Source organism: Lepisosteus oculatus, chromosome 8, assembly GCF_040954835.1.
Source record: "Lepisosteus oculatus isolate fLepOcu1 chromosome 8, fLepOcu1.hap2, whole genome shotgun sequence".
Lineage (NCBI taxonomy): Eukaryota > Metazoa > Chordata > Actinopteri > Semionotiformes > Lepisosteidae > Lepisosteus > Lepisosteus oculatus.
Genome location: NC_090703.1, coordinates 52,256,186 through 52,280,740, shown reverse-complemented (window position 1 = coordinate 52,280,740; position 24,555 = coordinate 52,256,186). Strand labels below are relative to the sequence as shown.

The following is a 24,555-nucleotide window of genomic DNA, read 5'->3' as shown; positions in this document are numbered from 1 at the left end:
GCAAATACAAATTTAAAACTGGAAACCAGTTACACTGTGAATGTAGGTCACAAACTCCCACAGTGGTACTGTATGTGCAAAGACCATACGTAGAAATAGAACCTCATAATGAGTTCCCCAGAGGCCAGAGAAAGCCACTGATACTTTCTTTGATCTGAACATAAGCAGCCCGCAGCGTTTCAGTGTTTCCCTGCTTAGAAAAATAAATGCCTGCAACAAGTGGCCAGGCTCACAGTTACTGTGTCCTTGGCTCTCTCGCAGCCCAGCGCTGGAGGAACAGTCTTCTGCTCTGTAGGGTCCACAGGGCTCCCAAGTCACCCATCTGTAAGTCACTGGGCTTCCAATCTGCCTCATCAAGTGATCCTGCTGGACTAATACAAATATCACCGCTGGCGCCATGCGGAAAGTGTTTAGTGCAAATTGAGAAGAAGAAATGGAGCCATTTGTCATCATTATTCAGAGGCTGTAATGTTGGCTCCTTCCTGATTTAGCACTTGTCCAAAGTTTATCTAATCCGATACTACAGAAACTGAAAGTGGTTTATTCCGCAGACGAGGAGTGCTCGCAAAGTAATTAACAGCTTCGATCAGGATGACGTCGTTCTTTCCACGGTTTACGCGGGGAGCTGTGGTCTCAGGTCAGGCTGCGGAGCCGCGACAGGGTGGGGCAGAGCCTCAGCCAGAGTCTGCTTCAGCGCTTCTTCCTTCTGCGGCCTCCACCAGGGCTCGAAAGCAGGAGTCCTTTCTGGCCAGCAGGACAGAGGGGGCGTCGAACTCCACAACCTGTAACCAGGCAAGAGGGGGACGAATCAGCGTCATACGTGCTGACTCGCGCAAAGATCATCTGATCTTGATGAGCCTGTTTGCTCAAAGCAGATTAAATAGTTAACTTAAGATGTTAAATAGAATTAGGAAGTCAAAGAAAAGAAAACAGGATGAGCCTTAGATGGCCCTACTTTGTCCTCCTGATAAACTCAATCTGGAAGTCCCTAAAAAACTGCAGAAACTTTAAGTTTATTGGCTGTGTGCCATGAAATAGTGAGGCTGGACCCAGCAACATGAGGGAGTGTTCTCTGAGATCAAGAGCTTCTACACTTAAACAGCTTGACCAGCAAAATCCCTAAAATGGATCCCTTTCATGTACCCAGCTGGCCCAGGGTGTGCACCCTCAGGGCAGGCAGGAAACAGTCAGACGTTCATGCTGCTCCTCTGCTTCAAACAGCAGCAGGAAAGCTGTGTTACAGGCCTCCTCCCGGTATTTCCTGCACGACAGCTGTGCGCAGGTAGATGTTCAGAGGCACGACTCGACCTCTGAGTGGACTAATGATCTGGTTTCTCTGAACCCGCTGGTTTCGGCTTTTAAACGAGTTGCAAATGATCTTTTAGCCATTGCATTTTACAAAGTAAAACCGTCTGCTTTGGCGGATCAACATTTTAAAGAGAGAGGCGAAGTTAATTTAACTCGCAGCGAGCTGAGCGGACGTGAGCGGGACCAGGATGGGAGGCACCGACGCTGTCCTTCAGTGTACCCGGGAGGGGAGGCGCCCCATGTCAGCCTACCTCTCCCTGGTCCAGCACCAGCACCCTGTCGCAGTCCAGGACGCAGCTGAGCCGGTGCGCGATCACCAGCGTGGTGCAGCCGGCGAAGGAGCGGCGGATCGTGTGCTGCAGCAGCCTGTCGGTCTCCGAGTCGATCGCGGCCGTCGCCTCGTCCAGCAGCAAGATCTGACACGGGAACGCGGTGAAAAACACATTCCCACCTCAGAACACTGCATGCAGCCTGCTGGCAGGATGTCCTTTCAGTATTTGTCTAACTCTACCGGCTAACTTCTCAAGCACTTCTCCTACAACACAACTCTTGGCACTGGGCACTTTTGGCCACAAGGGGGCACTGCTCCCCACATCATCGCTAGAACAGAAACGGCAAAACTAACACGTCACAGCAATATGTTTCTTTCCATCTCACATTTTGTTTAATATCGATATTTATAACAACTCAAATAATTTGGATCGGAATCTGAATTGCACTATAATAATATACTCTGAGTTGATACACGCAACTATAATAGCACCTTTAATGTCAATATATACTGTATATATCAATGTCCTTGAAGATAAAAACGAGCTCAGAAAGTGCTCAGCAGAATTGGCGAGGAAGCACTGTGTCTCTGCAGAGCACTGCAGATCAGCCTGTACCTTGCTGTGCCTCAGGAGGGCTCTGGCGACACACAGGAGCTGCCTCTCTCCCACGGAGAAGTTCTCTCCATTCTCTATCACCTCGAAGTCCAGGCCCTGAGGCAGCAGGGCGATCTAACGCACACAGAAGCAGAGAGCACGTTGCAGTCACACATGAAGCACATGCAAGACCGATGCCCTTCAGCAGGAGAAGGCAAACTGGGCCCCCGAGAGCCACTGGATCACCTGTCTCTCGTTGCATCAGACATCTCCACTGCAGAGCTGAGCCCCAGCTTTATTTCACTGGTCATGCATGCTACAGGGAGAACATTTCATCTGTAGTCTTCCCAGCCTGTGTTAGGACTTTATCTCGTATCAGGGCACTAAGACAATTAATTCCCTGTTCTCTCCCACACACTGCAGCATCCTGTATCAGAATAGGGAGCTACCGGGGAGCAGGGAGCAGTAAACCTGAACAGCTGCCAAATTTAATTTTACATGATATGACAAAACTCAACTCACGTTTCCTCTCCCCAACCAGCCTTGCAAGTTGAAGATCACAACAAATCGAAGGGATTTCTGATTATCCCCACCTTTAAACACATTTTAACATCCAATAATTTAAGTAACATGGAAAGTGTTAAAAATGTGCTCATCGCAGGATAAAATTCACTACTTTTTTCTTCATTTTCAAACAGCGTGTACATTCAGTCTCAGCACTTTTAAACAAAGTTGAACTTTGACAGTGTTTTTGGCAGCTGGTTCGGGTTCCAGGTGTGGAGTGAAGTGTTTGAGCGGCCTGTGTCTCCACACAGCAGCACTGCGTGTGCACAGGAGAACAGTCCCTCTGGTAATGAGCACCATGTTTCTGATTTCTCTGTAATCAAGCACTGCTCATAGAAAATCATGTGTATTGTCATGGAATGAAACTACATGGAGCCTCATCTTGTAATTTACAAGTCTTTGATATCCAGGATGTTAAAATAGGTTAAACCAGGATGGAATATACACAACACCGTAACTCGTGCTTCACCTTACAAGCTGCTATTGTTTGATATCCAGGGGCAGTTTAACATGCAAATACACAGGCAAATGTCTTCCCAATAACTGCGATGCCAGCTTGCCCCTATCCTGTACTCACAGAGTCCTTCATGTGCGTCTTCTCCAGAGCCTCCCAGAGCTGGCTGTCCGAGTGCTGAGCCCACGGATCCAGATTGGACCTGGGAGAAAAAGAATCTAAACGCTGCATCCACATTACAGGAATGGGAGGAGACAGCTATAGACTCTCTGCATGTCCACTATGTCATTCTCTAATAATTAGATAATTCCTATTAAAAAGTGGACAATAGGTTAACTGTAGGTTTGGTTTGATATACTGTAGTCACATTTCAGCTATGGTGATATCCAGGAGACTGTCTAAATGCTGACTGTAGATCAGAGAATGAATGTGCTCTATTGTATCTGAGGAAGAGACAGCAGGTACCTGACAGTGCCGACGAACAGAACAGGGTCCTGAGGGATGATTGACAGCTTCGTCCTCAGCTCCTCTAGTCCTGTCTCTGCGATATTCACACCGTCAATGGTGATGGAGCCTCCGGACAGCTCCACCAGCCTGAAGAGCGTGACTCCCAAGGAGGACTTCCCTGAGAAGACAGAGCTGTTACAGAGAGAGAGCTCCACACTGTACACACACTGTGCAGTGCTGACACAGGGCTGTTACAGAGAGAGAGCTCCACACTGTACACACACTGTGCAGTGCTGACACAGGGCTGTTACAGAGAAAGAGCTCCACACTGTATACACACAGTGCAGTGCTGACAGAGGGCTGTTACACAGAGAGCTCCACACTTTACACACACTGTGCAGTGCTGACACAGGGCTGTTACACAGAGAGCTCCACACTTTACACACACTGTGCAGTGCTGACACAGGGCTGTTACACAGAGAGCTCCACACTTTACACACACTGTGTAGTGCTGACACAGGGCTGTTACAAAGTGAGAGCTCCACACTGTACACACACTCTGCTGACACAGGGCTGTTACAGACAGTCTGATGTGCTGTGGCATCAAATAGAACAACGTTTTGTATTTTTTTAACACACTTAAAACTGATCTGATAAATATTTTGTTGTAAGTTAATAATATTTGGTTATGTTTGTGTTCTATCTGTTATGTTTGAAAATTACAAAATAAAATGTTCATAAAAAATATATTACTGTTTTAAAGAAAGAATTACATTTTCAGTTATTTTCAGTTATTTTGTTAATCATTAATTGATTAATTAACTGGCAAGTGGCTCTTGCTAAAGGATTAAAAAGAAAAGGAGTAAGAAACACAGCTACCTGATCCAGTTCGTCCCACAATCCCAACAGTCTCTTCAGGCTGGATGCAGAAGGACAGCTTCTTGAGTACCAGGGGTAGGTTGTCACGGTAACGCATTTCCACATCTTCAAACTGGATGTGACCTTCCTGTGGCCAGCAGGGGGAGGCAGGGGAGGATGCAGGGCTGTTTCTTGGTGCCTCCACCTCCAGGTTCTGAGCAAGATGTGAAGGGGGTTGAAGTCCAAATATCAATGATATTGGAATGAAATATAATTATGTAATTATTGTCAAGAATAGCTGATCCCATGCTATGCTGAGTGTCTTCCACATCTTACTGTTTATGTGCTGTAGGGGGCGTAATGTTTTCATATTACTCTGATGTTGCACACTTCACTGTCACTGCGTCACACACCATGTGCTGGCTTGTCTTGTTCTGTGATGTCTGGAGTGGGCTGCCCCACACTGTGTGTGCTAATTAGCTTGCTGTGCCGTGGAATGGTGTTGCTGCTCTGTGAGCCCCAGTGCTGTCCCTCCCCCAGCTGGCTCCTCTCCCAGCTATTCCCAGCAGCCCACAGTCCACGCCACCGGATCCCACCTGGATGTAATGACTGATCCGCTCCACGGACGTGAATCTGGCCTCCGTCTCGGAGAGCATGCGCACAGTGAACTGGAACAAGCCACTGAGCTAAGAGACAAGCACACGGCAGACAGGCTTTTATTAATCCACACAGCAGCAGGCCTTAGACTTTATATAACAAGAACACAACCTGGGGCATTCAATCAAAATCTAATCAGTTTGTGTCACAATGTTTAGTTTCCTAAATCAAACAGCAGGTAGAATGCCAGTGCATTTACAATTGAGAATGTCAAGCAACTCTGAAATTTAGATTAAGAAACACACAGTAGTTTTCCACTGTAACATGGAGGGAGCACATAAATGTCATTTATGTTGTTATGGTTTACATTGAGAAAAATTGTTTTATTTCTTATCCTTTCCTCCATTTTCAGTACACACATCCTTGTGAAAGCTTCTGTGTCAATACATACACTATTTCTTTAAGTTTCTCTCTCTTGGAATCATTTCTACCAAGCGGCAGCAGACGCTGACCGGGCTCGGGAGGGTGAAGACTGTTGTCTGTCCTGGTCCCCAGTTATCCTGGCTGTCTGAGTGCTGGTAGGGGCCTCACTGTACCTGCATGGCGTACGTGATGGCCAGCCCGGCGGATGCAGGGGGGATACTCCCATGCATCAGCACGATGAGCAGAGCGACCAGGGTGACGAGGAAGATGCTGATGAGGTCCAGGCGCACGGCCAGCCAGCGCATCGCGCAGCTGAAGAGGTAGTGAGGAGCTTGGTTAGAGTCCAGCAGCTCCTGGTACCTGACAGGCAAACAGGGCCCAAGACAAGAAGGACACAGAGAAAGGAGAATTGTTTTTTTTTTTCATTTCATTGGATTTCAGGTTTTATCCCAGCAGAGAAGACCGTAGTGCCCTGTGCCCTGATCAACATAGGGGATTAGTGTAGGCCTGTGTCCAGGGAGAAAGAGTGGGATAAAAAAAATGAAGCTAAAAACGTCCAGTGGCTTTCCTGTCACCACACTAGTGATCTGATCTTCCAGACAGCGAGCTGTGTGAGCAGACAGAGGTGCAGACATCTGCGGCCTCACCTGCACAGGAAGTCCGGGCCCCTGCCATAGGCGTGGATAGTGGACAGTCCCTGCAGGCTGCAGGTGATGTGGGAGGTGAAGGGCGATAGGCTGATGTTGTCCAGACGCTTGAGCTCACGGAGCAGGACCCTGTGGGAGAAGAGAGGGGTGAGGCAGCGTGCAGCTCGCAGGCCAGGTGTCTTTGAGTGCAAGTGTAAGACGAGACGACATGTTGGACATCTTCAGCAACAACAGCGAACCAGGTGCGCAAGAGGACAGCCTTCAATTATCCTTTCACAAAGCAGCGCTGCTTGGTTTGCTTCATGTCATCGAGTTTTTAGACTCCAGTTATTAAAGCAAGCTTTAGTATTTCTGGTGATGAATGATGTCTGACGAGGGGATGAAAACAGACCATTGTACACTGTGAGTCACAGCATGTGATTTTATAAATATGCATACTATATATCTCAAGCTGGGAAGTTTCAGAAATTAAATTAGTTACATGATTAATAAGCAACAGGCTTAATTCAAGAATATTACCAGAAACAAGCTAAACCCTTTTGTTTTACACAGAAGTTTTGCACTTCAGTAGCCAGTACCTTCAAGAGGCATGATCTCCTACTGTGTCCAACAACTACAAACAGAAGACTGACTCTTCTGCAATGTGAAGAAACTGATGAGTTTAGCTGACTGAGGGTAAGGTTTTGCTTTGTCTCACCTTGAGATGCGGTTGACCAGGAAGAGGAAGAGACCCAGGGGCAGGATAGAGAGCAGGATCCAGGGGAAGACCATGCTGACCATCACCAGGCAGAACAGCACCATGGCCAGGCTCTGCAAGAGCATCTCAGCCTGCATAGGTAGACGCACATCCACTGAGGAGACAGGAAACACTGCGCATTGAGCAAAGGCAGCACCAGTGTACATGGGTTCTAAGACATGCAATGGGCAAGCTGGCACGCAAGCTGAGGGTCTGAGGAAGCCGCAGTGAGGGACTCACCTTCATCCAGGTCCCTGGAGAAGCGGTTGAGGATGCGGCCGAGAGGCGTGGTGTCAAAGAAGCTCATGGGGCTGTGGAGGACTCTGCGGAACAGGTGGTCGTGGAGCGTGGAGGCGGCTCTCAGCGTGAACTGGTAAAGAGACACAATGCGCGTCACTCCGCACCACAGCGCACACGCAGGGGCTGCATGAAATGCACTGGATATTGTTAGTTTGCTCAATAACAACAACATTTCTAACACGGCTCTGTACTAAAGAGTCAGGCAATTTAAACTGCAGGCTCACAGTAATTTTTTTTTCTCTGGGAACTCTGAAAATAAGAAATAAATCAGAATGAATATATTGCAAACAAACATTTAAGGACCTAATGACTTTTGGCATAAATTAAAAATGTGGGTTTTGAATTTAATCATTTAAATTCACATTTTTGTCATCACACCTCTGGAAGATAGACCATCTTTCTTTGAAGATCTAACAAACCCAAACATACTTAAAAATACAGGGGGAAATTTAAATGCCCTTGCGGGGATAATTCCCACAAACAGAAACGCAGGCAAATTCTAATACAATTATACTGGTTCAGTGAAGATAAATGGATGTATCCCGCAGGCGCTGCTCGCAAATGTTCTTTCAATTATTGCAATTCCTGTCAAGGAATTATTGCACAGAAAGGAAATGAAACAGAAAGACACTGACTGAAAGTCTCAGAAATTCTGGGACTATTCTCTGCATTTCTGAGAGATACAAATAGATTCCCCACTGAAAAACTGGAGGATGTTATTGACAGAAGTTTGTAGTTTAGGAGCTGTGCAATTCCATGGGTCTCTGCAACAATGGGTAGGTGCACATATACTTACAGCATGCGGAATCAAACAAACTGTCATGTGTGCTTACACATGTCAGTCTTAATGACACAGTGAACAGCTAAACAGAACTGTTAACTGTTTAAGAAACAGAGTTCCGGTTTTTCTTCACCAATCTGTGACAGCTGGCTAACAGTGAAGAGAGCGTAGAGATGATAGTGGCTGTAGAGAGACTCTCTAGTCTCTGTAGTGCTGCCTGTACAGCTTGTAACTCATAATGCAAATGAACTAAAAAAAACACAATTTCAGACTTCTCAATATTTATAGCACGTTCATTTCCTAAGCACAAAAGCAGATGTAAATTTACTGCTTATATTGTGTGCACATAAATAAATAAACTTAGATTAGTGGAAAAGGCTTGTGAGCTCTGAACCCTTTCTCCTGAGGCACAGAAGAAACAGGCAAAGCTACTTTGCACATCTCAATGTGAGGCACTAAATTAAGGCAAGTGGCAGCAACTCTCAAGGCAAAAAATGGAGAAAAAAGGTCTTTATTTTTAGGAAAAACAGCAGCGCTTTTCAGCAATAAATGATTGTCTGGATATCATCATGGGATAGACACAGCTCTGGTAAAACTAATTACAAGAATTCATTGCTTTTATCTCAAAGGATCACAAAGCTCCTTGCATACAAGAGGGGTCCCACTTCATCCCCCACTGATGTGCAGCACCCACTTAGGTGACACATGGCAGCCATTGGCAGCACAAGAGTTAACGCCCCTATTCCTTTGAACATAGTTCTTTAATGGGATCTTCAATGGTATAGTAAAAAGGACCCCTGTTTCACATCTCATCCAAAGGATGACACCTCCTGCACCACAGTGTCCCAGTTCACCACACTGCCACCTACGGGTCCACCAACACCACTGACAGCAGCAATCTGATTTTCCCTGGGCTCTCCCATTTTTGATAGCCAAGGCCTTGCTGATGGATACCTTCACGAACACCAGCCCCCGCACTGCCTTCAGCAGCAGCAGGGCCACCACGGAGAGCATGTAGACGGTGGAGTAGGCCTGGAAGTGTGGGTTCAGCCTCATGCTGTCACTGGCCACCGTCTCGTTCCCCAGGAGCTCCGACGAGTTCTGAGCAGAGACAGACAGACCGGCCACAACCGCAGGAATCAGAACATCTCCATCATCGTTTACATACAGTCACTTGCCACAGCAATCTTAAAACAGCAAACAAAAAAACTGGGAGCAGTTGAAATGATGTACAGAAGCTGTGTTTTGTCTGTTTCTCTAACATTGAGAGGCAGGATAGTATAAATGCCTGTCTCAATCACGTTTTTCAAAAACAGCCAAAATTCAAACTGGGAGTCTTGGTACCCCGGAACCTGGTCAATGTTGAACACAGAGAAAAAGAATTGAATCCGTTTGTCCTGACCTGGTCCTTCCGTTGCTAGCAATTTAACATTCAAAGAATCTCATCAAGCTACAGCTTAAAAGATCTCACAGAGTCAGCGTTAAGAATGTGTAGACGAAGTTTGATCCACACTCCCAAAATGCTCCGGGAGGGCCCACTCACCCCACTGCCCTGACGGATCCAGTAGCTCAGCCACCAGTTACTGAAGGCAATGCTGCCCGTGGTGAGGAGGAAGAGGAAGATGTTGGTGAGGAAGGCCAGGGTGCCCCCTGCTGCCTTTATGTAAGCTCTGTACACAGACCAGGACACTGCCCCAAGGCCCTTCTCCTCTGTCTTCATCAGCTGGCTTGCTGGAGAGGCAGAGACACACGCTGAGACAGAATCGGTCTCGTCTTGCTTCCTTGGAGAGAGAGAGTCACATGCACAGGCCTTTTCCCCTGGTGATGAGATTTGCTGAGTATTTTCTATATCCATAGATCACTGATGTAGTGTATATCCTTACTGCTGAGGCCAATCACCCCCAGTTCCCTGCAGTGGATTAACTCTGATACAGCAATATCCCATTTTGTCAATGCCGGGAGCTGGAGACCCTGCAAACATGCCTGGGGACAGGTGCAGGGATAGAGACTGTGAGAGCAGCGCATCCCTCACCTGCCCTCCTGTCGCTCAGCTCGCTGTCCGTGGTGCTGATGCTGGGGGACAGCTGGGCTCTGCCCTCCACACCCTGCAGTCTGGTGCTCATGTCCTTCCGCACCAGGTTCTGCAATAAAGGGCTTCGGCTTAGAGCACCAGAGGAGATATCACAGGGGTTTCTGGGCATAATAACATGCTGTTGCTTGTCTAAGGAAGGAACAGAATGGTAAATACAAGATTTACTATAACCATTATAAAAGGAAGAGGGAAAACATTTTCCTTCACTTGTTGTTTTATCTGCCATCCCCATGGTATTGACCTTTGTGGTGATGGCACCTGAAGAGCCTTATGTCTCTTGCCTGCTCAGAAGGACGGGCCCCCGGCTGGGCGCTTACCTCCCGCTGCAGGCTGCTGAAGAGCATGGCGTAGTGGTGGCCCCGGGCCATCAGCTCAGCGTGCGTGCCCTGCTCGGCAATCCGCCCCTCCTCCATCAGCACCACCTCGTCGCACTCGGGCAGGAACTGCCAGACACCAGACACGCGTCAGCAAGCTCTGCCCCCACGCCAGGGGCAATCTGACCAGAGGGTAGATTCACTACCACTCAGCAAGCGACAGGCTCAAGGCAGGGCACACCCTGGACGGGACACCATTCCATCCCAGGGTGGATACAGCCACAGACACTCAAGGCTGGGCCAGTCTTCCTGGTTTTTGCATGGTGGGAGGAAAGCGGAGCACCCAGAGGAAAGCCACGTGAGCGCAGGGAGAAGTTACGAACCCCCAGGTCCAGAACTGAACCCAGGGCTCCAGCTCTGTGAGGCAGCAATGCTGATCACTGCACCATCATGCCATCCTCAGGACTTAGATATGAATCCAGAAATCCTGCGCCTGCTAGAAAAGTTGTTTAAATTTTGAGTAAAAGAAAACTGGAGCACAACTGTACTTCATTCAGAAATGATGTATAAATTCAGAGCACTAATGGCTGATGAGTATTTGCACACATGCACGGGCCAGCTGGTGATCAGCAACAACAGCAGACGCTCCTCATACACAGCAGGGTGCAGAACCCCGAGATGTCCTACCTGCAGCTGGTGTGTGACAAACAGCACAGTCTTCCCCTTTGCTGCCCCTCGGATGGCGCTGTGGAACAGGTGAGCCCCCACGTGGGCATCCACGGCACTGAGGGGGTCGTCCAGCAGCAGGAGGGGCCGGTCGCTGTACAGGGCTCTGGCCAGGCTGACACGCTGGCGCTGGCCGCCACTGAGGTTGGCTCCTCGCTCCCCGATCTACAACACAGCAAACATGCGGAGACCAGCAGCTCCACAGCCGCAGAGCCCAGCCTCAGGAAGCATGGGGCCTCCGAGCAGCTGGGAGGACACTGGGGCTGGAGCCTGGCCATGCTGGAATATGACACATATCCGAAATATAAAGAAACTCTCTGAGAAAGCCCTGTGAGGGCCCAGAACTGGAAGAGCTTCCAGAGCTTGAGGGAGACTCTAACAGTAGTTAATGAAGCGAGTTGTGTGAGAGACAATCACCTCCGTCATGTCTCTATGGGGCAGCTCAGTAATGTCAGGGTCCAAGCAGCAGGCCTCAAGAACAGCTCGGTACCTGGGACAGGGAGTAGGAGGAGCGATAAGAAGACAGGAGCTGTTAAAGAGAGAACTTGCACAGAGTCAGGCTCCCAGATTCAATCAAGGTTTCATAAAAAATACAAAAGTATCCTTAACCAAAAACTTAAATTGTCTGTGTTACGGAACAAAGAAGCCTAGACAGACAGATGGACAGACAGAGATGCTGTATCTGCATTTCTTACTTTTCCTCATCATGTTTATTTCCAAACAAGATGTTTTCCTTCAGCGAGTCATTCAGAATCCACGCCTGCTGCGGTACATAGGCAAACTCCCCTGTCACTGCAATGGAACCTTCCAGCAGGGTCATCTGGAGAGAACAAACACCTGAGGGTGAGGCTGGGACTGAACCATTGCAAGGCTGGGCAAGAGGCCAGTGTTCCAGATAGAAGCAAACTGGGTGCAGAACAACAGACCAACGGATACACAAGAGAAACCTCACTACTATAAATATTCGTTGTTTTTTATCAGAAAAAGCGGTGTGATGTAGTGGTAACAGCTCTAGACAGAAGAGTTGTTGGTTCACACCCCAGGCAAGGTGCTGCTATTGTTCCCCTTAAGTGAGATATTTCCCTCAGCTTGTTCCAGTAAAGGTCCTGCTGTATAAATGAGTCTCCAGCCAGTCACTGTCAATAGGACTTTCTTTTCAATTGACCTTGCCGGTAATATAAAAAAATAAACAATGCTTTTGAATCAAGAACGGGACTAATCACAGATGACCAAGAACATACAGCTAATTCACAAAACTCTTGAAAAGCTCCAGTCATGGACAGGCATAACAGAAACAATCCCAATGAAGGAAGAGAGGGATCTCCGAGGAGAGGCTGAGACGCAGGAGGAACAGCACCACACTGGGCCAGGGCGAAGAGGACAGGGCGAAGGTGAAGAGACTCGGGGAGCGCGGCCTCACCTGTCCCAGCAGAGCCGACAGGAGAGAACTCTTGCCGCTTCCCACAGCACCACAGATCCCCAGCAGCCTGCCCTGCGGACACAGCACAGCCGTGAGCGTGCGACAGGACAGGAGTCTCCCCCTCCGGATTAACAGCACAGCCGTGAGCGTGCGACAGCACAGGAGTCTCCCCCTCCGGATTAACAGCACAGGGCTGGCTGTAATCGTCACTGTGAAGGAGGGCTCCCAGACGGAAGAACACAAAAGCACAGTGGAGGGCAGTAAGTTGGCAGAGGTGGGAGCTTGTGTAGGAACACACAGCAGAACCACAGCCTCAAGGGGGGAGAGCCGGGTGCGAGCTATACCTTCCTGACGTGCAGGTCCACCTGCAGCAGCTGGCGAGGGTCCTGTCCTGAGGTCACGGTGCTCTGAGGGCTGTCCTGCTCCATGTTGGGGAGGAGGAGTGGGCCGCTGTGCTCCCCAGGGCTGCCCTTCTCCTCCTCCCCGGCCATGGACCGGCTCAGCCTCTCCTCCCGTAGCTCCCTGTCCATCCTCCCCGCTGGGCCAGACCTGGCGGCTGCTGTCCGGCCGCTGTCCCTTCTGCTCGGCCAGGCCAGCGTGGCCCCGCTGAACTCCACTGCATTCTTGGGGTCCTCCACCCTCGCCGTCAGGGCCGCGCGCTCCTCCATCTGGAACAGCCGCTGCGGGATGGAGACAGGCACACTGAGTAGCGCCCCCAGGAAGAGAGCTTCCCGGATTCTCTTTGCATTCAAAATTAAACTCACACCCTCCATGGGCACAATCGGTGGAAATCAACTTTCTGTTCATCTTAATATCTGTTCCCTATAGGTTCTGTTCACATTTTTGTTAAAATTAAAAACAAGAACTGTTTGCCATAGTGTTGAAAAAAGGTATTACCCACAATTAAGACTATGGCGAGTTTACAGAGCCATGATCGAAGTGATCAAAGGAATTTCTGCCACAGTTGTTTTCTTCTTCTAAATGAACTCCATATCAGTAATCACCTGAAAACGCCTCACTGCCACAGCACCTTCAGACAAAGTGCGGATAGCCAAGGGTATGACCTTGAGGGCAAAGGTCATGGAATTGAAGATGGCGACCACAGTGAAGGCCTGTCCAGGAAAAAGAACAGAGGACCAGCTCAGCTTGTTGTGCAGTCTTTCAAGGAAGATCCTGGGATAAATGTGACACACGACTCAATGGATGTGTAGTGTGTAATAGTTACATGAGTACTTCAACTTTATGAGTTAGAATCATTACTTCAACTTTACTTCAACTTTATGAGTTAGAATAATCAGAATCCTCTATCTGCAGAAACCAATTCAACCTAACTCTGAAGCAAATGATAAAATATGGCACAAGTAATAGGTTTATTCCATGCTGAAAAAAAAGAAGAAAGAGAACACAATGTTTCGACCGTGGAGCCTTCTTCAGGTGTGAGAGAGACACTGCAGTAGGCAAAGGTAAAGTAGCGGGAGAACAAAGGCTGGGAGGGAGGAGGAGTGAGAGGCGGGAGCAGGGGACAGAAAGAGAGGCCAATCAAGAGGTGTGAAGTCAGAATGGGTGCAGAGAGGTGTGAAATGAAACTTCCAATGAATAGAGAAAATTTAAAAGAACAGTAGTCTGTCGTTAAGAGAAGGGAGAATGTGTGATCCTAGTTGCAGAATAATTTTAGTTTCGGTGGTCTTTCTGATGTATGAATTCGGGAAAACCGTCTTTGAGAACACAGACGGAGAGATTAGAGTGGTCGTGGCCATCAGAGGTGAAATGAGAAACAATGGGCTTGGAGAGATCTTTAATCTTCACAGCCCTGACGTGTTCTCTGAAGCGGTCTCCGAGTCTCCTTCCTGTTTCTCCAATGTAGATGGCTGGGCATTTACTGCAAGAGATACAGTAAATAAGGTTGCTGGAGGTACAAGATGCTGTCTGGGTGATCCGGAATTGTCCTGAGGGGCCTTGAATGAGTGTGGTGGTGGATGTGTACTTGCAGGTGATACAGCGAGCTCTGTTGCAAGGGAAAGTGCCTGGTGTGGATGGTTGTTGAGGGCGGTCAAGGGAGCTGTGAACAAGGAGGTGGGAAAGTAGGATGGAAAAGTTGTGGTTAACTGTCCTGGGGATAGGAAGTGTGTTAGGGTGGTAAGGAAGCACCAAAGGAATGCGGTTGTTACGGCGGGAGTTCCTGATTGAGTTGGTGGTATGAGGGGTGTTTTTGGCTCATAACCCAGTGCCATGCACAGAGTGAACCCACCTGAGCTGCGCTGAGGTCATAATCCAGCGCCATACACAGAGTGAATCCATCTGAGCTGCGCTGAGGTCATAACCCAGCGCCATGCACAGAGTGAACCTACCTGAGCTGCGCTGAGGTCATAACCCAGCGCCATGTGCAGACTGAAAGTGCACACACTGGCGATCACGACAACAACCGGAGCCATGCCCACTGTAATGGTCTGGACATAGCCAGCTCGCTCCAAGATCCCCTGCTCCTTCGACCGGACCTCTGGGACACAGAGAGGGAGCGAACGATCAGTCTGCCGAAACGCAGCTACAGTACATGACACCAGACAGGATGAGTAGCGAACACAGAAGCAGCTGCCAGGGACTTAGAAAAAGACTTTAAAGATGAATTGGTCAGACACTTGTCCAGTCAAAATAAGACATTATCAAGTACACAGAGATCCACACTGGAACACACTGGAACATAACCACATGTGATTCCCCCTTCATCAGCTGTGCCTCCCTGCGTCCCTGAATCGGCTGGTGAGAGGATCTTAGGCGCCATCCTTCATAGCCAGCCTCAGAGGAGCACTCAGAGCATGCGGATACTAGGAGCTCTGCACCTTCCATTTTACTGCTTCCTGTTCTCTAGCCAAGATATATTACAGTGTCTCTGATCATGTAAATGTTTCTGTGCCCTGCATCAGGCAGTACCCTGGTACCCCCTCGAGCTTGAGGGGATTATTCAAACTATCGCAACCAGTGTTTCTGCCTCCTGAGATATAGGCAAACTCACAACCCAGCAGCAGAAACAAGGTGTTCTCCCAGATGAAGCAATAAACCGTGTCTTCTGTAAATTAAAGGAATATTGTTCCATTTAATTTAACAGCTAAAAGATGCCAACGACAGGATGAAGTACACTCTGTAGTTTTTCAGATCTGTTATTCAAACCATAAGGAGAGTTATATAGAGATCTCCCATTGATGGTTATTAATTAAAGCCAATGTCTAAACTGCAGGTTAATGGAATTAACGGGCTGTCAAACTGGAAAGAAGCTGTTTGTTTAATTGGTGCTCCATTCTGAAGCACCTAAGGATCCTTATCTGTGATGAATGGGACAGCTTCAATGTTCACTCATTTATTTAATCACTCCTTGGCTGAGCAGCAAGGACTACTATGGAATTCAAGCACTAGAGAGCCTTGGCCTCTCAGATCAGCCCTGAAGACTAGAATTTTACAGCAGCTTGGGTAGCAGCAGGGCAGAGAGTAGTTTAGGACAGTGAAGCTTGTTAAATGAATCACTTGGGTACTGGAGAGATGTACTGAAAGGGCTGGAAATGGAAATTTGGGGAGATGTCCATTCTGGTGCACATACTGATGTGTGGATGTGGGAAAAGAGAGGTGCTGGCAGAGACTTAGGGAAAGAAAAATAGAAATTTAAGAGAAACATTTGACCTCTATTGAAGACTTCCTTCATGTAGGGATCCAGGTTAGCTTATATACAGTACTGTGCTCCTGGCTGAAACTCACACAGAGATTTAGGAATAAAACTATAGCCTGGCTAGGTGCCTGTCTGCGTCACTATGAGCTGATGTACAAACTGAGGGGTCTCCAGTGTGCCCACTTGCAACTTGGAGAGCTGAGACACAGGTCGCTGGGACATTACTCACTGTGCACATTATGAGCGAAGGCCTTCTCCCAGCAGTACATCTTGATGAACTTAATGCAGCCCAGAATTTCGTTCATGAGGCGCACACGCTGGTCTGTCACAGCGACGCACCGCCGTCGATAATGAGCCGTCAGCCGCGAGGCAACCATCTAGCAGAGGGGATGGGAGTTAAGCACATCAGAAGATAGGAATCAAAGAGCGAGAGCTGCACAGAGTGCTCATTGACTGGACAGCTCTAACTCGCTTGCATCCTACATGCTTCTCCCAGAGGGAATAAACTGGGCACAATATACAGAATCAAAGTCACACCCTACTCCCTTCTGTTTACAAAGAGGAGCTTGTTTATTCTACAGTGTGATAGGGAACTCTAGGCAGATTGGATAAAGTAAAAAAAATCTTCATCAACATTTTTCATCAAAAAGTTTTTTTTTTTCATGACACTAAGGAGAAGAGGAAATAGAATCATATGGAAGTTCAACAAGCTGTGATTTTCGCTGCAGAATGATGTCACAGATTCTGATCACATGTCACAGATAGAAAAATCAGCCTGGAACTTGTAAGTTCTTGTCTATGCTTGCAGGAGAGGTGACCTGAAGTTCTGAATTAGTTAAGAAGGGCAATTTTCCAAACTTTAAGAACCAGCCTGATAATTGGGGTGATGTTACAGAAAAGTTTTTGTGTAGTAATTGGGTTATAGACAAAAACCTGAGATGGGACAAATGTTGTGGAACCATTTTTTAAAAAGGGCAAAAGAGAGCCTATTTCTTGGGAAACTCCACTTTATAAAGATAGAAAGAACTACATTTTCTACAAGTCATTTATTGAATGTGTCTTAACATACTGTCTCACTTGTTGGTTTGGCAATGTCAATACTGTTAATTGTAAAAGGTTGGGAAAATTAGTGAAAATAAGTAGAAAAATAATTGCAAGAAATCAAATTAACTTAAATATCCTCTACAAACAAAGGGTTGTAATGAAGGGCAAGAGTGTCACTCCCATCTGGTCTTATCCCTGCTGCGAATCTCTCTTCAACAGTATAAAGTAAATCTCTTATCTCCTGTATCACCATGGTACTGTCTTCTCTGTTGTACAGTTGTATAGTTCTATTGGACGTATTGGACTGGCTGTAAGTCAAATGTCCCCCAGAGGATAATAAAGCTGGAAATGCACAGAATTTGCTAACAGCTCTGACCTGCTCTGACCGACCCACACTGCAGACATTGCGTGCCGCAGGGTTGCTGTGTGAAGGTGTCCCGAGAGGGGGCGTACCATGGAGGGGTAGAAGAGGATGAAAACGGCCGAGCCCAGCAGTGCAGTGGGTCCCAGGAAGGCAGCAGTGTAGGACAGCCCCAAAGCGGCCACTACAGGGCCCCCTGCCAGCAGGCACCCTGTAACGGCCGCCTCATACAGCCGCTGCCCATCGCCGGAGCACATGTTGACCAGCTGCAGGAGCGGCAGGCAGGGAGAGGGTGACATGAGCACGCAGCCGCAGCCTTTCCTGCAACATCATCCAGCTTCTGGAGCCTCTAGCTGAAAGTACCCCTCTAATGGACATAATTACAGAAATACCTCTTGGCAGCCTTTACAATCACGGCTATATACCACAGAGCCCTGCAAATCGTTGTGTTTTCACACCCGAGAGAGAAAAACAGACACAACTAACACTGCCAAACCCTCCTCCAGTTCTTTAAGTTCTTTATCACCCTATCTTCTCTAAGAGAACAGGAGGACAGCAGTAATCTGAAGAGAACTGTGACAAAGAAGAAAATTACACCCCCAAAGCTAAATAACAGCTGCATTGTGTCCAAAAATAGACACAGACAAAAGGTTAGAGTGCTTTGAAACAAATAGGTTTTCTTCACTATAAGCACACAGCAACAGAGAAGGTCAGCGCAGGTTCAACATGTAGTGTTTATATTACATTTCCATTATCATACATAATTACAAGTTTTTTTAAATGGTAACAAAAAATATACAGAGGCAGACCAGTCAAAGGTCAAAACACCTGTTACACAGCATTCTTCTTTGCAAGGCTCTCACTAACAGGTGGCCACAGAAACACTCACCTCCCCAACACTGGTGTCCTTGGTGCTGCGCAGGCGCAGGATCTTCTGGAAGGCAAGGGTGAGCGCTGCCCCCCGTAGGCGGGTGGCAGTGCGGTAGTTCACAGCCCACATGAGCGCAAAGGACCAGGAGCGGGTCAGCTCCATCAGGAAGATCCCACCCACCAGGGACAGGCCGTGCAGCAGCCTGGGCTCTGGGCTCTGGGAATACTCCAGCAGGGCACGGACCAGCAGGGCCTGCAGAGGGACCGGGGCCGAGACAGGAAGGCGGGGAGACAGGGGACACAGAAGCGAGAGGAGGGTGAGACAGGCGACAGGGTGTTTTTGGAAAAGATGAGAAGAGGCAGAGGTGGGTGACGTGTATATGAAAAGGAGGAGAAGGAGAGGGAGGGGAAAGACAGTAAGAGGATCGTTCGATTGTTTTTCGCACTCAACAGGCTTACAGTAAGCAATGAAAAGCCAGTTGAGTCCTTTGTGATAAGAGTAACCAAAATGTTATCTGATTATTGTTTTTGGAGACAGAAACATACTGCATAAAAGGTGGGGGGGGGGGACCAACCTTCCAATACCAAGCTCTTATCTAGAGTTACCTGTGCTCATTAATGATAAAGTGCAAAATGGGACAATTTTCAAATAAGATCTGTCAGTGAGGATGGATCCTCACCGACAGCATGCAGCGACTAAGCATCAGCTGCTTAGAATGTGTTGTAGTTTGTTCTTTGCTTTCGCTGTTTTTCTCATCTGGTGCATGCTCAAAAGAGCCCATATACTCAAAGCAGAACAATTAGACATTGTTATATCTTTTCTGCTGAGTCATTTAAATAAACCCCTGAGTATGTAAAGAGAACTTTCAACACAAAGAACAGGAACAGTCCTGTAGAAATTCCTGGGTGTGACTGTTATTTAACAGCTATGTATTCACAGCACTGAAACAGAAGCTTCCATGAAGCTCAGACCTTTACAACACGTAAGTCCTTGTACAGATACTATACACTGTTCTACACTGAAAAGTAATTTCATATCTATTTACAAATATACATGTATCCAAAGACTGGATATAAATTAATTTAGAAAGAACTTTATAGGGATGAGCCATGTAGAGATCTACAAACACATGGGTGGGGTAAATTTACTGAAGTCCTGTATTAACCTTGCTGGAAAAATTACAAATCTCAAGGATACACAGTAAACCGTAAAAAACAAAGAAAGTCTTTAATAAACAGTAGTTAAAATAAAATTTAAACTGGAATTATTAAAAGGGCATTAAGGATGATGATGCACAATCCAGCAAGGGGAAAAAGATCTAAACCTACAGGCCCGGCGAAGCCTGTGACCATGGTAACCAGCAGGGCGAAGATGGCCACCAGAGTGCGCGTCTTACAGAACCTCCACAGGACACTGGTCAGCGAGGCCCCCTCTCTGCCCCTCCTCTTCAGCTCCTCGTGCCACAAGCGCTCCAGCCTGGCACAGAGAGACAGGGAGGCAAGGAGACAGCAAGATCCATTGAGGACAAGAGAACTGGCAGCAAAGGAAAATCACGGAGAGAAACAGACACACAAAGCGTGGCTTCCATACTACAGGAAGTGTGTTTCAAACTGAGTCACATAAAAATTTAAAAAATCCATTCCATTGGGTAAACTGACTCAACTCAAGTGGAGCCAGAAGCAGAAATGCCATTGAAATTGGATGATTCTTGTAACCCTAACCCTACCCTGCCCTGAAATGTGTGCTCATCTACTCTAATTAACTTACTGAAAATATGTCTATACAAGGTCCATTATGAAAGAAAACAAATTTACAAGAGTGTTAATGGGTGGATTTAATTATTTTAGGCTCATATTTTTTGGATTGAGGAATATAACATCAATATTACATCAATTTCCCTTCTGGATCAATAAAGTCTTATCTATTTTCAAATCTGATGAATGGAGGGCTTCAGAGACAGATCGCAGGATTGTTCTGTGGAAACCCCAGCTAGGGTTAGGGTTAGCAATCCCACAGTAGTTAGACATTTTTAATCCTCAAGTCTGTACTTTGGAGCTCAAATGAACTCTAGGAAGAGTTCAGAAAAAGTCCATTCCACTGGATAAACTCTCACAATTTTGTCATTTCAAGTGGAACCAGAAGTAGAAATTGTGTCAACATTGGATGGTTTTTATAACCCTAACCCTAGCCTTGCCTGAAATATATGCTTGTTTAAATACCATGTTAAAAGCATTTTTTAAATGATTAAAAACTACCGACAAAAGATACATTATTAAAGAAGACAGATTTAAAAGAGTGTTTATGAATGGATTTCTTTTAGGCTCATGTTTTTTGGATTGAAGAACATTTTCAAATCCAATACACTGTGCAGTAGTGTCAGGGTTAAACAAAACAGATAGCTGGCATTCCTTGAACTATACATTCTTGTGATCAAAATTTCGTTCAATGTCCAATACATCTCCAACACTCAAATGAATCTGCCGTCAGAGACACAGTTGAGGTTTTTGAGTCCTTGTACATGTGCTCACGAGACTGTGGCTGTAGTGTGGACTGCTCTCTTGCTCACTCTCACTCATTTTCTACTGAACTGCTCTTAGCAGGGAGGCAGCAACTTTTAACTTTTTTCCTCATCTCCACCCTCTAACCCCCAGTACACACACAGACCACTTGAGTGAGTCAGTATGTTTCTGTTACTGCAGCTTATCGCCATAGAGGGCAAGCAGGAGTGAGTACATTCCGACTGCAGGACGGGTGCAACAGAGAATTCAACAAGTAAACTTCTTAGCACATCTGTAATACTAATCAATGATTACACAAAGAGATTTTGATGATACAAGAGATAATAAAAGTAAAAACAATTGTCATTCCAAATATTTACTTCTAAAACACTGGTGGCTGGATTCCACTGGTCCCACGGGTTTCTATTTAAGTCCAAGCCCTGGGTCCTGTGTCACTCAAGACTGACCCTCCTTCTGTAACACTTGACCCTTCCTGCCAGTTTCTATAAACAGCTCAGCTGCCAATGAGACACTCAGCTTAGAAGAAACAACCTGAGGACAGAGGAACAGTCTTAATGATATAACCTGTTTTAGGAACAGTGACTCTCTAATCTATGCTATTAATAACAACCTTGGCAGAATTATTCCTGCCATCATAATACAGAGGTAACAGGGAAACTCCTCTGTCTCTCCTTGACTCAGGGAATCCCACGTCAAGAAAAAAGCAGCTCCAGTGATCCAGCATGCTCCCTGCCAGCTGCTCATCTCAGACACACATAAGGGGTTTCGCAGTAGAGCTGACCTCAACAAGGACACGGCTACAGCAGATTCCGCACACTAGCAAAGACCTGCCTGACTTGAGCAAGAATTAAATTTGCAGTAGCTCATGCAATAAATCACATTATAATCTGTTAAAAAATAATCAAAAGAGAATGTCATGATCAAAAAATAGTGTTGCAAAGCCTTTGTTCTGAGGTTGTGGTAGCTACAGTTGTGCAGAAATCTGCAACAACATGACTGTAAGACGGTTACCCTTCTGAGAGGATAAGGCACTGTGGCAGAAGTACCTGATTGTGAAGAGTAACAACACTCCCCCACTGGAGATAATAAACAAAGATGGGCAGTTGGTCTGTCTGCACTCTTAACCTGAAACTAACTGGTTGCACTCTAGGTCCTACAGAGGAGACTTTACACCTCATCCTGGAGTGGGGTGGGTATACAGTTCCATCTGCGCCTCACCGTTGGCAGTTGGTGTCAGAGGCCTCGTGGCAGGAAAGCCCCCAGATGTTGCCCATCTCCAAGCTAGACATCCTGTGGGCCCTCCAGGCCAGTGGGGACAGCCACTGCAGAGTCATGAAGGAGAAGAGCCCTGCGTTGTCCACAGGGTGCTGGTGCCTGCGAGGGGAAAGCAGCACTGTCAGGCCTGCAGCACCGAGGGCTGAGACCTCTGACCGAACTCCAGCTAAAGAGAAAACCCACAGGCCCCAGACTGCAGCTGCTGGACTCCATGTCAATATCACTGTACAAATCCACTGGATTACTCTGGGACAACAAAGGTCAGCAGCTGACACAGCAGAAGTGGTCTATTTGCTACAGTGTTCTCAAAAGTGTGTATCAAGACGTCTTTGCAAGAACTGTGCTTCAGAAACAATCTTTCCTCTGGGAGGCCTGACAGAAGGCAGACCCAGCATATTTACAGAGCAGTTTACAGGAGAATCAGGCGTCTCTCAGGGTGGCAGAAGAGCACAGTGTGAGGTTGTGAATAAAGTCCCCTGGGTCCACCTACCCAGCCAGAAGCGCTCAGGACTCACCTGTGTGTGGTTCTGACTGGCTTGAGCAGCTGCAGGCTGTGACGGTACCTGCCCTTCCTTTTCACCCCTCTGTCCTCCTCCTCCAGGTCCAGCAGCGCCCGGGGGTCGGTCAGGGCAGGGTTGTGCAGGGTCAAGCCCTCTGCCCGGCCCACGGACTCAAGGGCATCAGGGTACACAGCGGGATTCTGAGCCTGGGACACAAGCATGGGGCATTAGGCAGGAACAGCAGAGCAGGGGCAACAACACTAGTTATGGGCTGACACACTGAAGAGGCCCTGCAGCCTCAATGATGTTCATTCCACAGCTCTGCAACAACACCCACTGGAGCCACCAGGAGATTTAACAATGCTGAAGCTGTTTATGACAGAGCAGAAGAAGTATCAGAGGACAAAACAAGCAGTTCAAAATGCTCTCTGCAGGAGTTAATAATGAACACCAAAAGAAGGGTCAAAACCCAGAATAAAAGAATGAATGATTTGTTCCAAAATAATTACCACTGCTAATTGATGTTGAGAAACTAGCCATACTGCACAGCTGTCTGCTAAGCAAATAAATCATCAAAGCAATACTGCATGTCTACTGGTCTTTGTTCCTTGCTGGATCGCCATGCAGACTACTGGTGACAGAAAGTGCCCTGCAAGAAGGTCACTTGGAGGGAATATACGGTACAAGCCGCTTATCTATTAAAAGAAGTTGGCTTGTAACACCAAGGGCTTATAGAGGCGGGACTGGCAGACCTACAGTATCAACTGCATGTGCGTCTCAAACAAATGTCCCAGTTTCTCCTGCAGCACAGTCAGCGATAAGCACAGTGCCTCTCGGTGTGCTCAGCAGATAAGTCACAAGCGCACAGAAAACACGCAGTTGTTGGGGTGGACAGTTCAGATAGCACAGAGCCTTTGGCTGAATGGGACACTGTTTGTTGGATTACAGATACACAAAGAAAAAATTACTTGTACCATTAGAAACCTTGGCTAAATGAGGAGATAAGTTTAAGTGAATTTGACTCAGAACAGTGTACATGCGAACTGTGAGTGTCAATAGAGTACTTATGGAGTAAGGGCTGCACTGAAGAAATGTCACAGGTGCAGGAAAAATCAGAGCTAATAATACACCCCGACCTCAGCGTTGTACCCGTGTCCCTTACAAATACATGTACCACCTCTAAACTAGTGCACTCGGGGGCTTGTGGTCACGTGTTTCTCTCTCTTAGGAAAGTCAGGTATCGTTTGTGTGAGACCGCATGTCCCCCCAGCGCCTGTTCACAGAGCGCAGCGCCTCTGCAGCCGGCTGACAGGAGTCTGTCAGGATCGGATCGCTGTCATACGTCAAGAAGCTGTTGTATATATCCACCGATAACAAGCGGCAGAAGCTGTCGGAAAGAGGAAAAAAAGGTGCACAGTAGACGAGAGACAGAGAAAGGAGGCAGAGAGCGTTGACGGGTGACTTACCGTTTGGCACTCCGAGTCGGATCTGAAAGTTTCTGAAGCCATGAGCAAAGCTTCCTTGTTCAGAAAAGTGGGCGGCAGCGATAATACAAATAAAATAATAATAATAGTGTTGTGTTTTTCAATTGAATTCAAGTTTTTCAGAAATTCCGGCAGTATTACATAAGGAGCGCGGAGACACCGTAGCGAATCAAACAACTTTCAGAACTCGGTCGCACTTGCGCAGAGCGTCACAGGTGTGCCATTCCACCTGCGAGCATCGTCTGAGCTCAGAGACAGGTGGTTACTCGGAAGACCGCACTTTCCTAGCTTAAACTACTGAAAGCATTATAAC

General features: G+C 47.2%; 1 protein-coding gene across 2 annotated transcripts; it reads right to left on the bottom strand.

Moving 5' to 3' along the window:
* Window positions 1-442: 442 nt before the first annotated feature.
* On the bottom strand, window positions 443-24,484 carry LOC102690336 (ATP-binding cassette sub-family C member 5). Of its 2 annotated transcripts, XM_015351625.2 has the most exons (29): window positions 24,225-24,484; window positions 22,774-22,964; window positions 22,202-22,357; window positions 19,793-19,940; window positions 18,483-18,716; window positions 17,686-17,859; window positions 16,418-16,565; window positions 14,882-15,030; window positions 13,538-13,645; window positions 12,878-13,213; window positions 12,534-12,605; window positions 11,809-11,933; window positions 11,531-11,603; window positions 11,075-11,278; window positions 10,391-10,516; window positions 10,014-10,122; window positions 9,525-9,712; window positions 8,936-9,082; window positions 7,141-7,270; window positions 6,862-7,015; window positions 6,165-6,293; window positions 5,691-5,877; window positions 5,094-5,183; window positions 4,519-4,711; window positions 3,658-3,817; window positions 3,316-3,394; window positions 2,196-2,309; window positions 1,560-1,724; window positions 443-782 (listed from the first exon to the last, which is right to left on the bottom strand). In XM_015351625.2, exons 1-29 carry the CDS (start codon window positions 24,264-24,266, stop codon window positions 675-677), a joined length of 4,239 nt encoding a protein of 1,412 aa, XP_015207111.1. In that variant the 5' UTR covers window positions 24,267-24,484; the 3' UTR covers window positions 443-674. The 2 variants fall into 2 exon arrangements, with proteins under 2 accessions (XP_015207111.1, XP_015207112.1); XM_015351626.2 differs by lacking the exons at window positions 22,202-22,357; window positions 22,774-22,964; window positions 24,225-24,484 and adding an exon at window positions 21,343-21,486.
* Window positions 24,485-24,555: the final 71 nt, after the last annotated feature.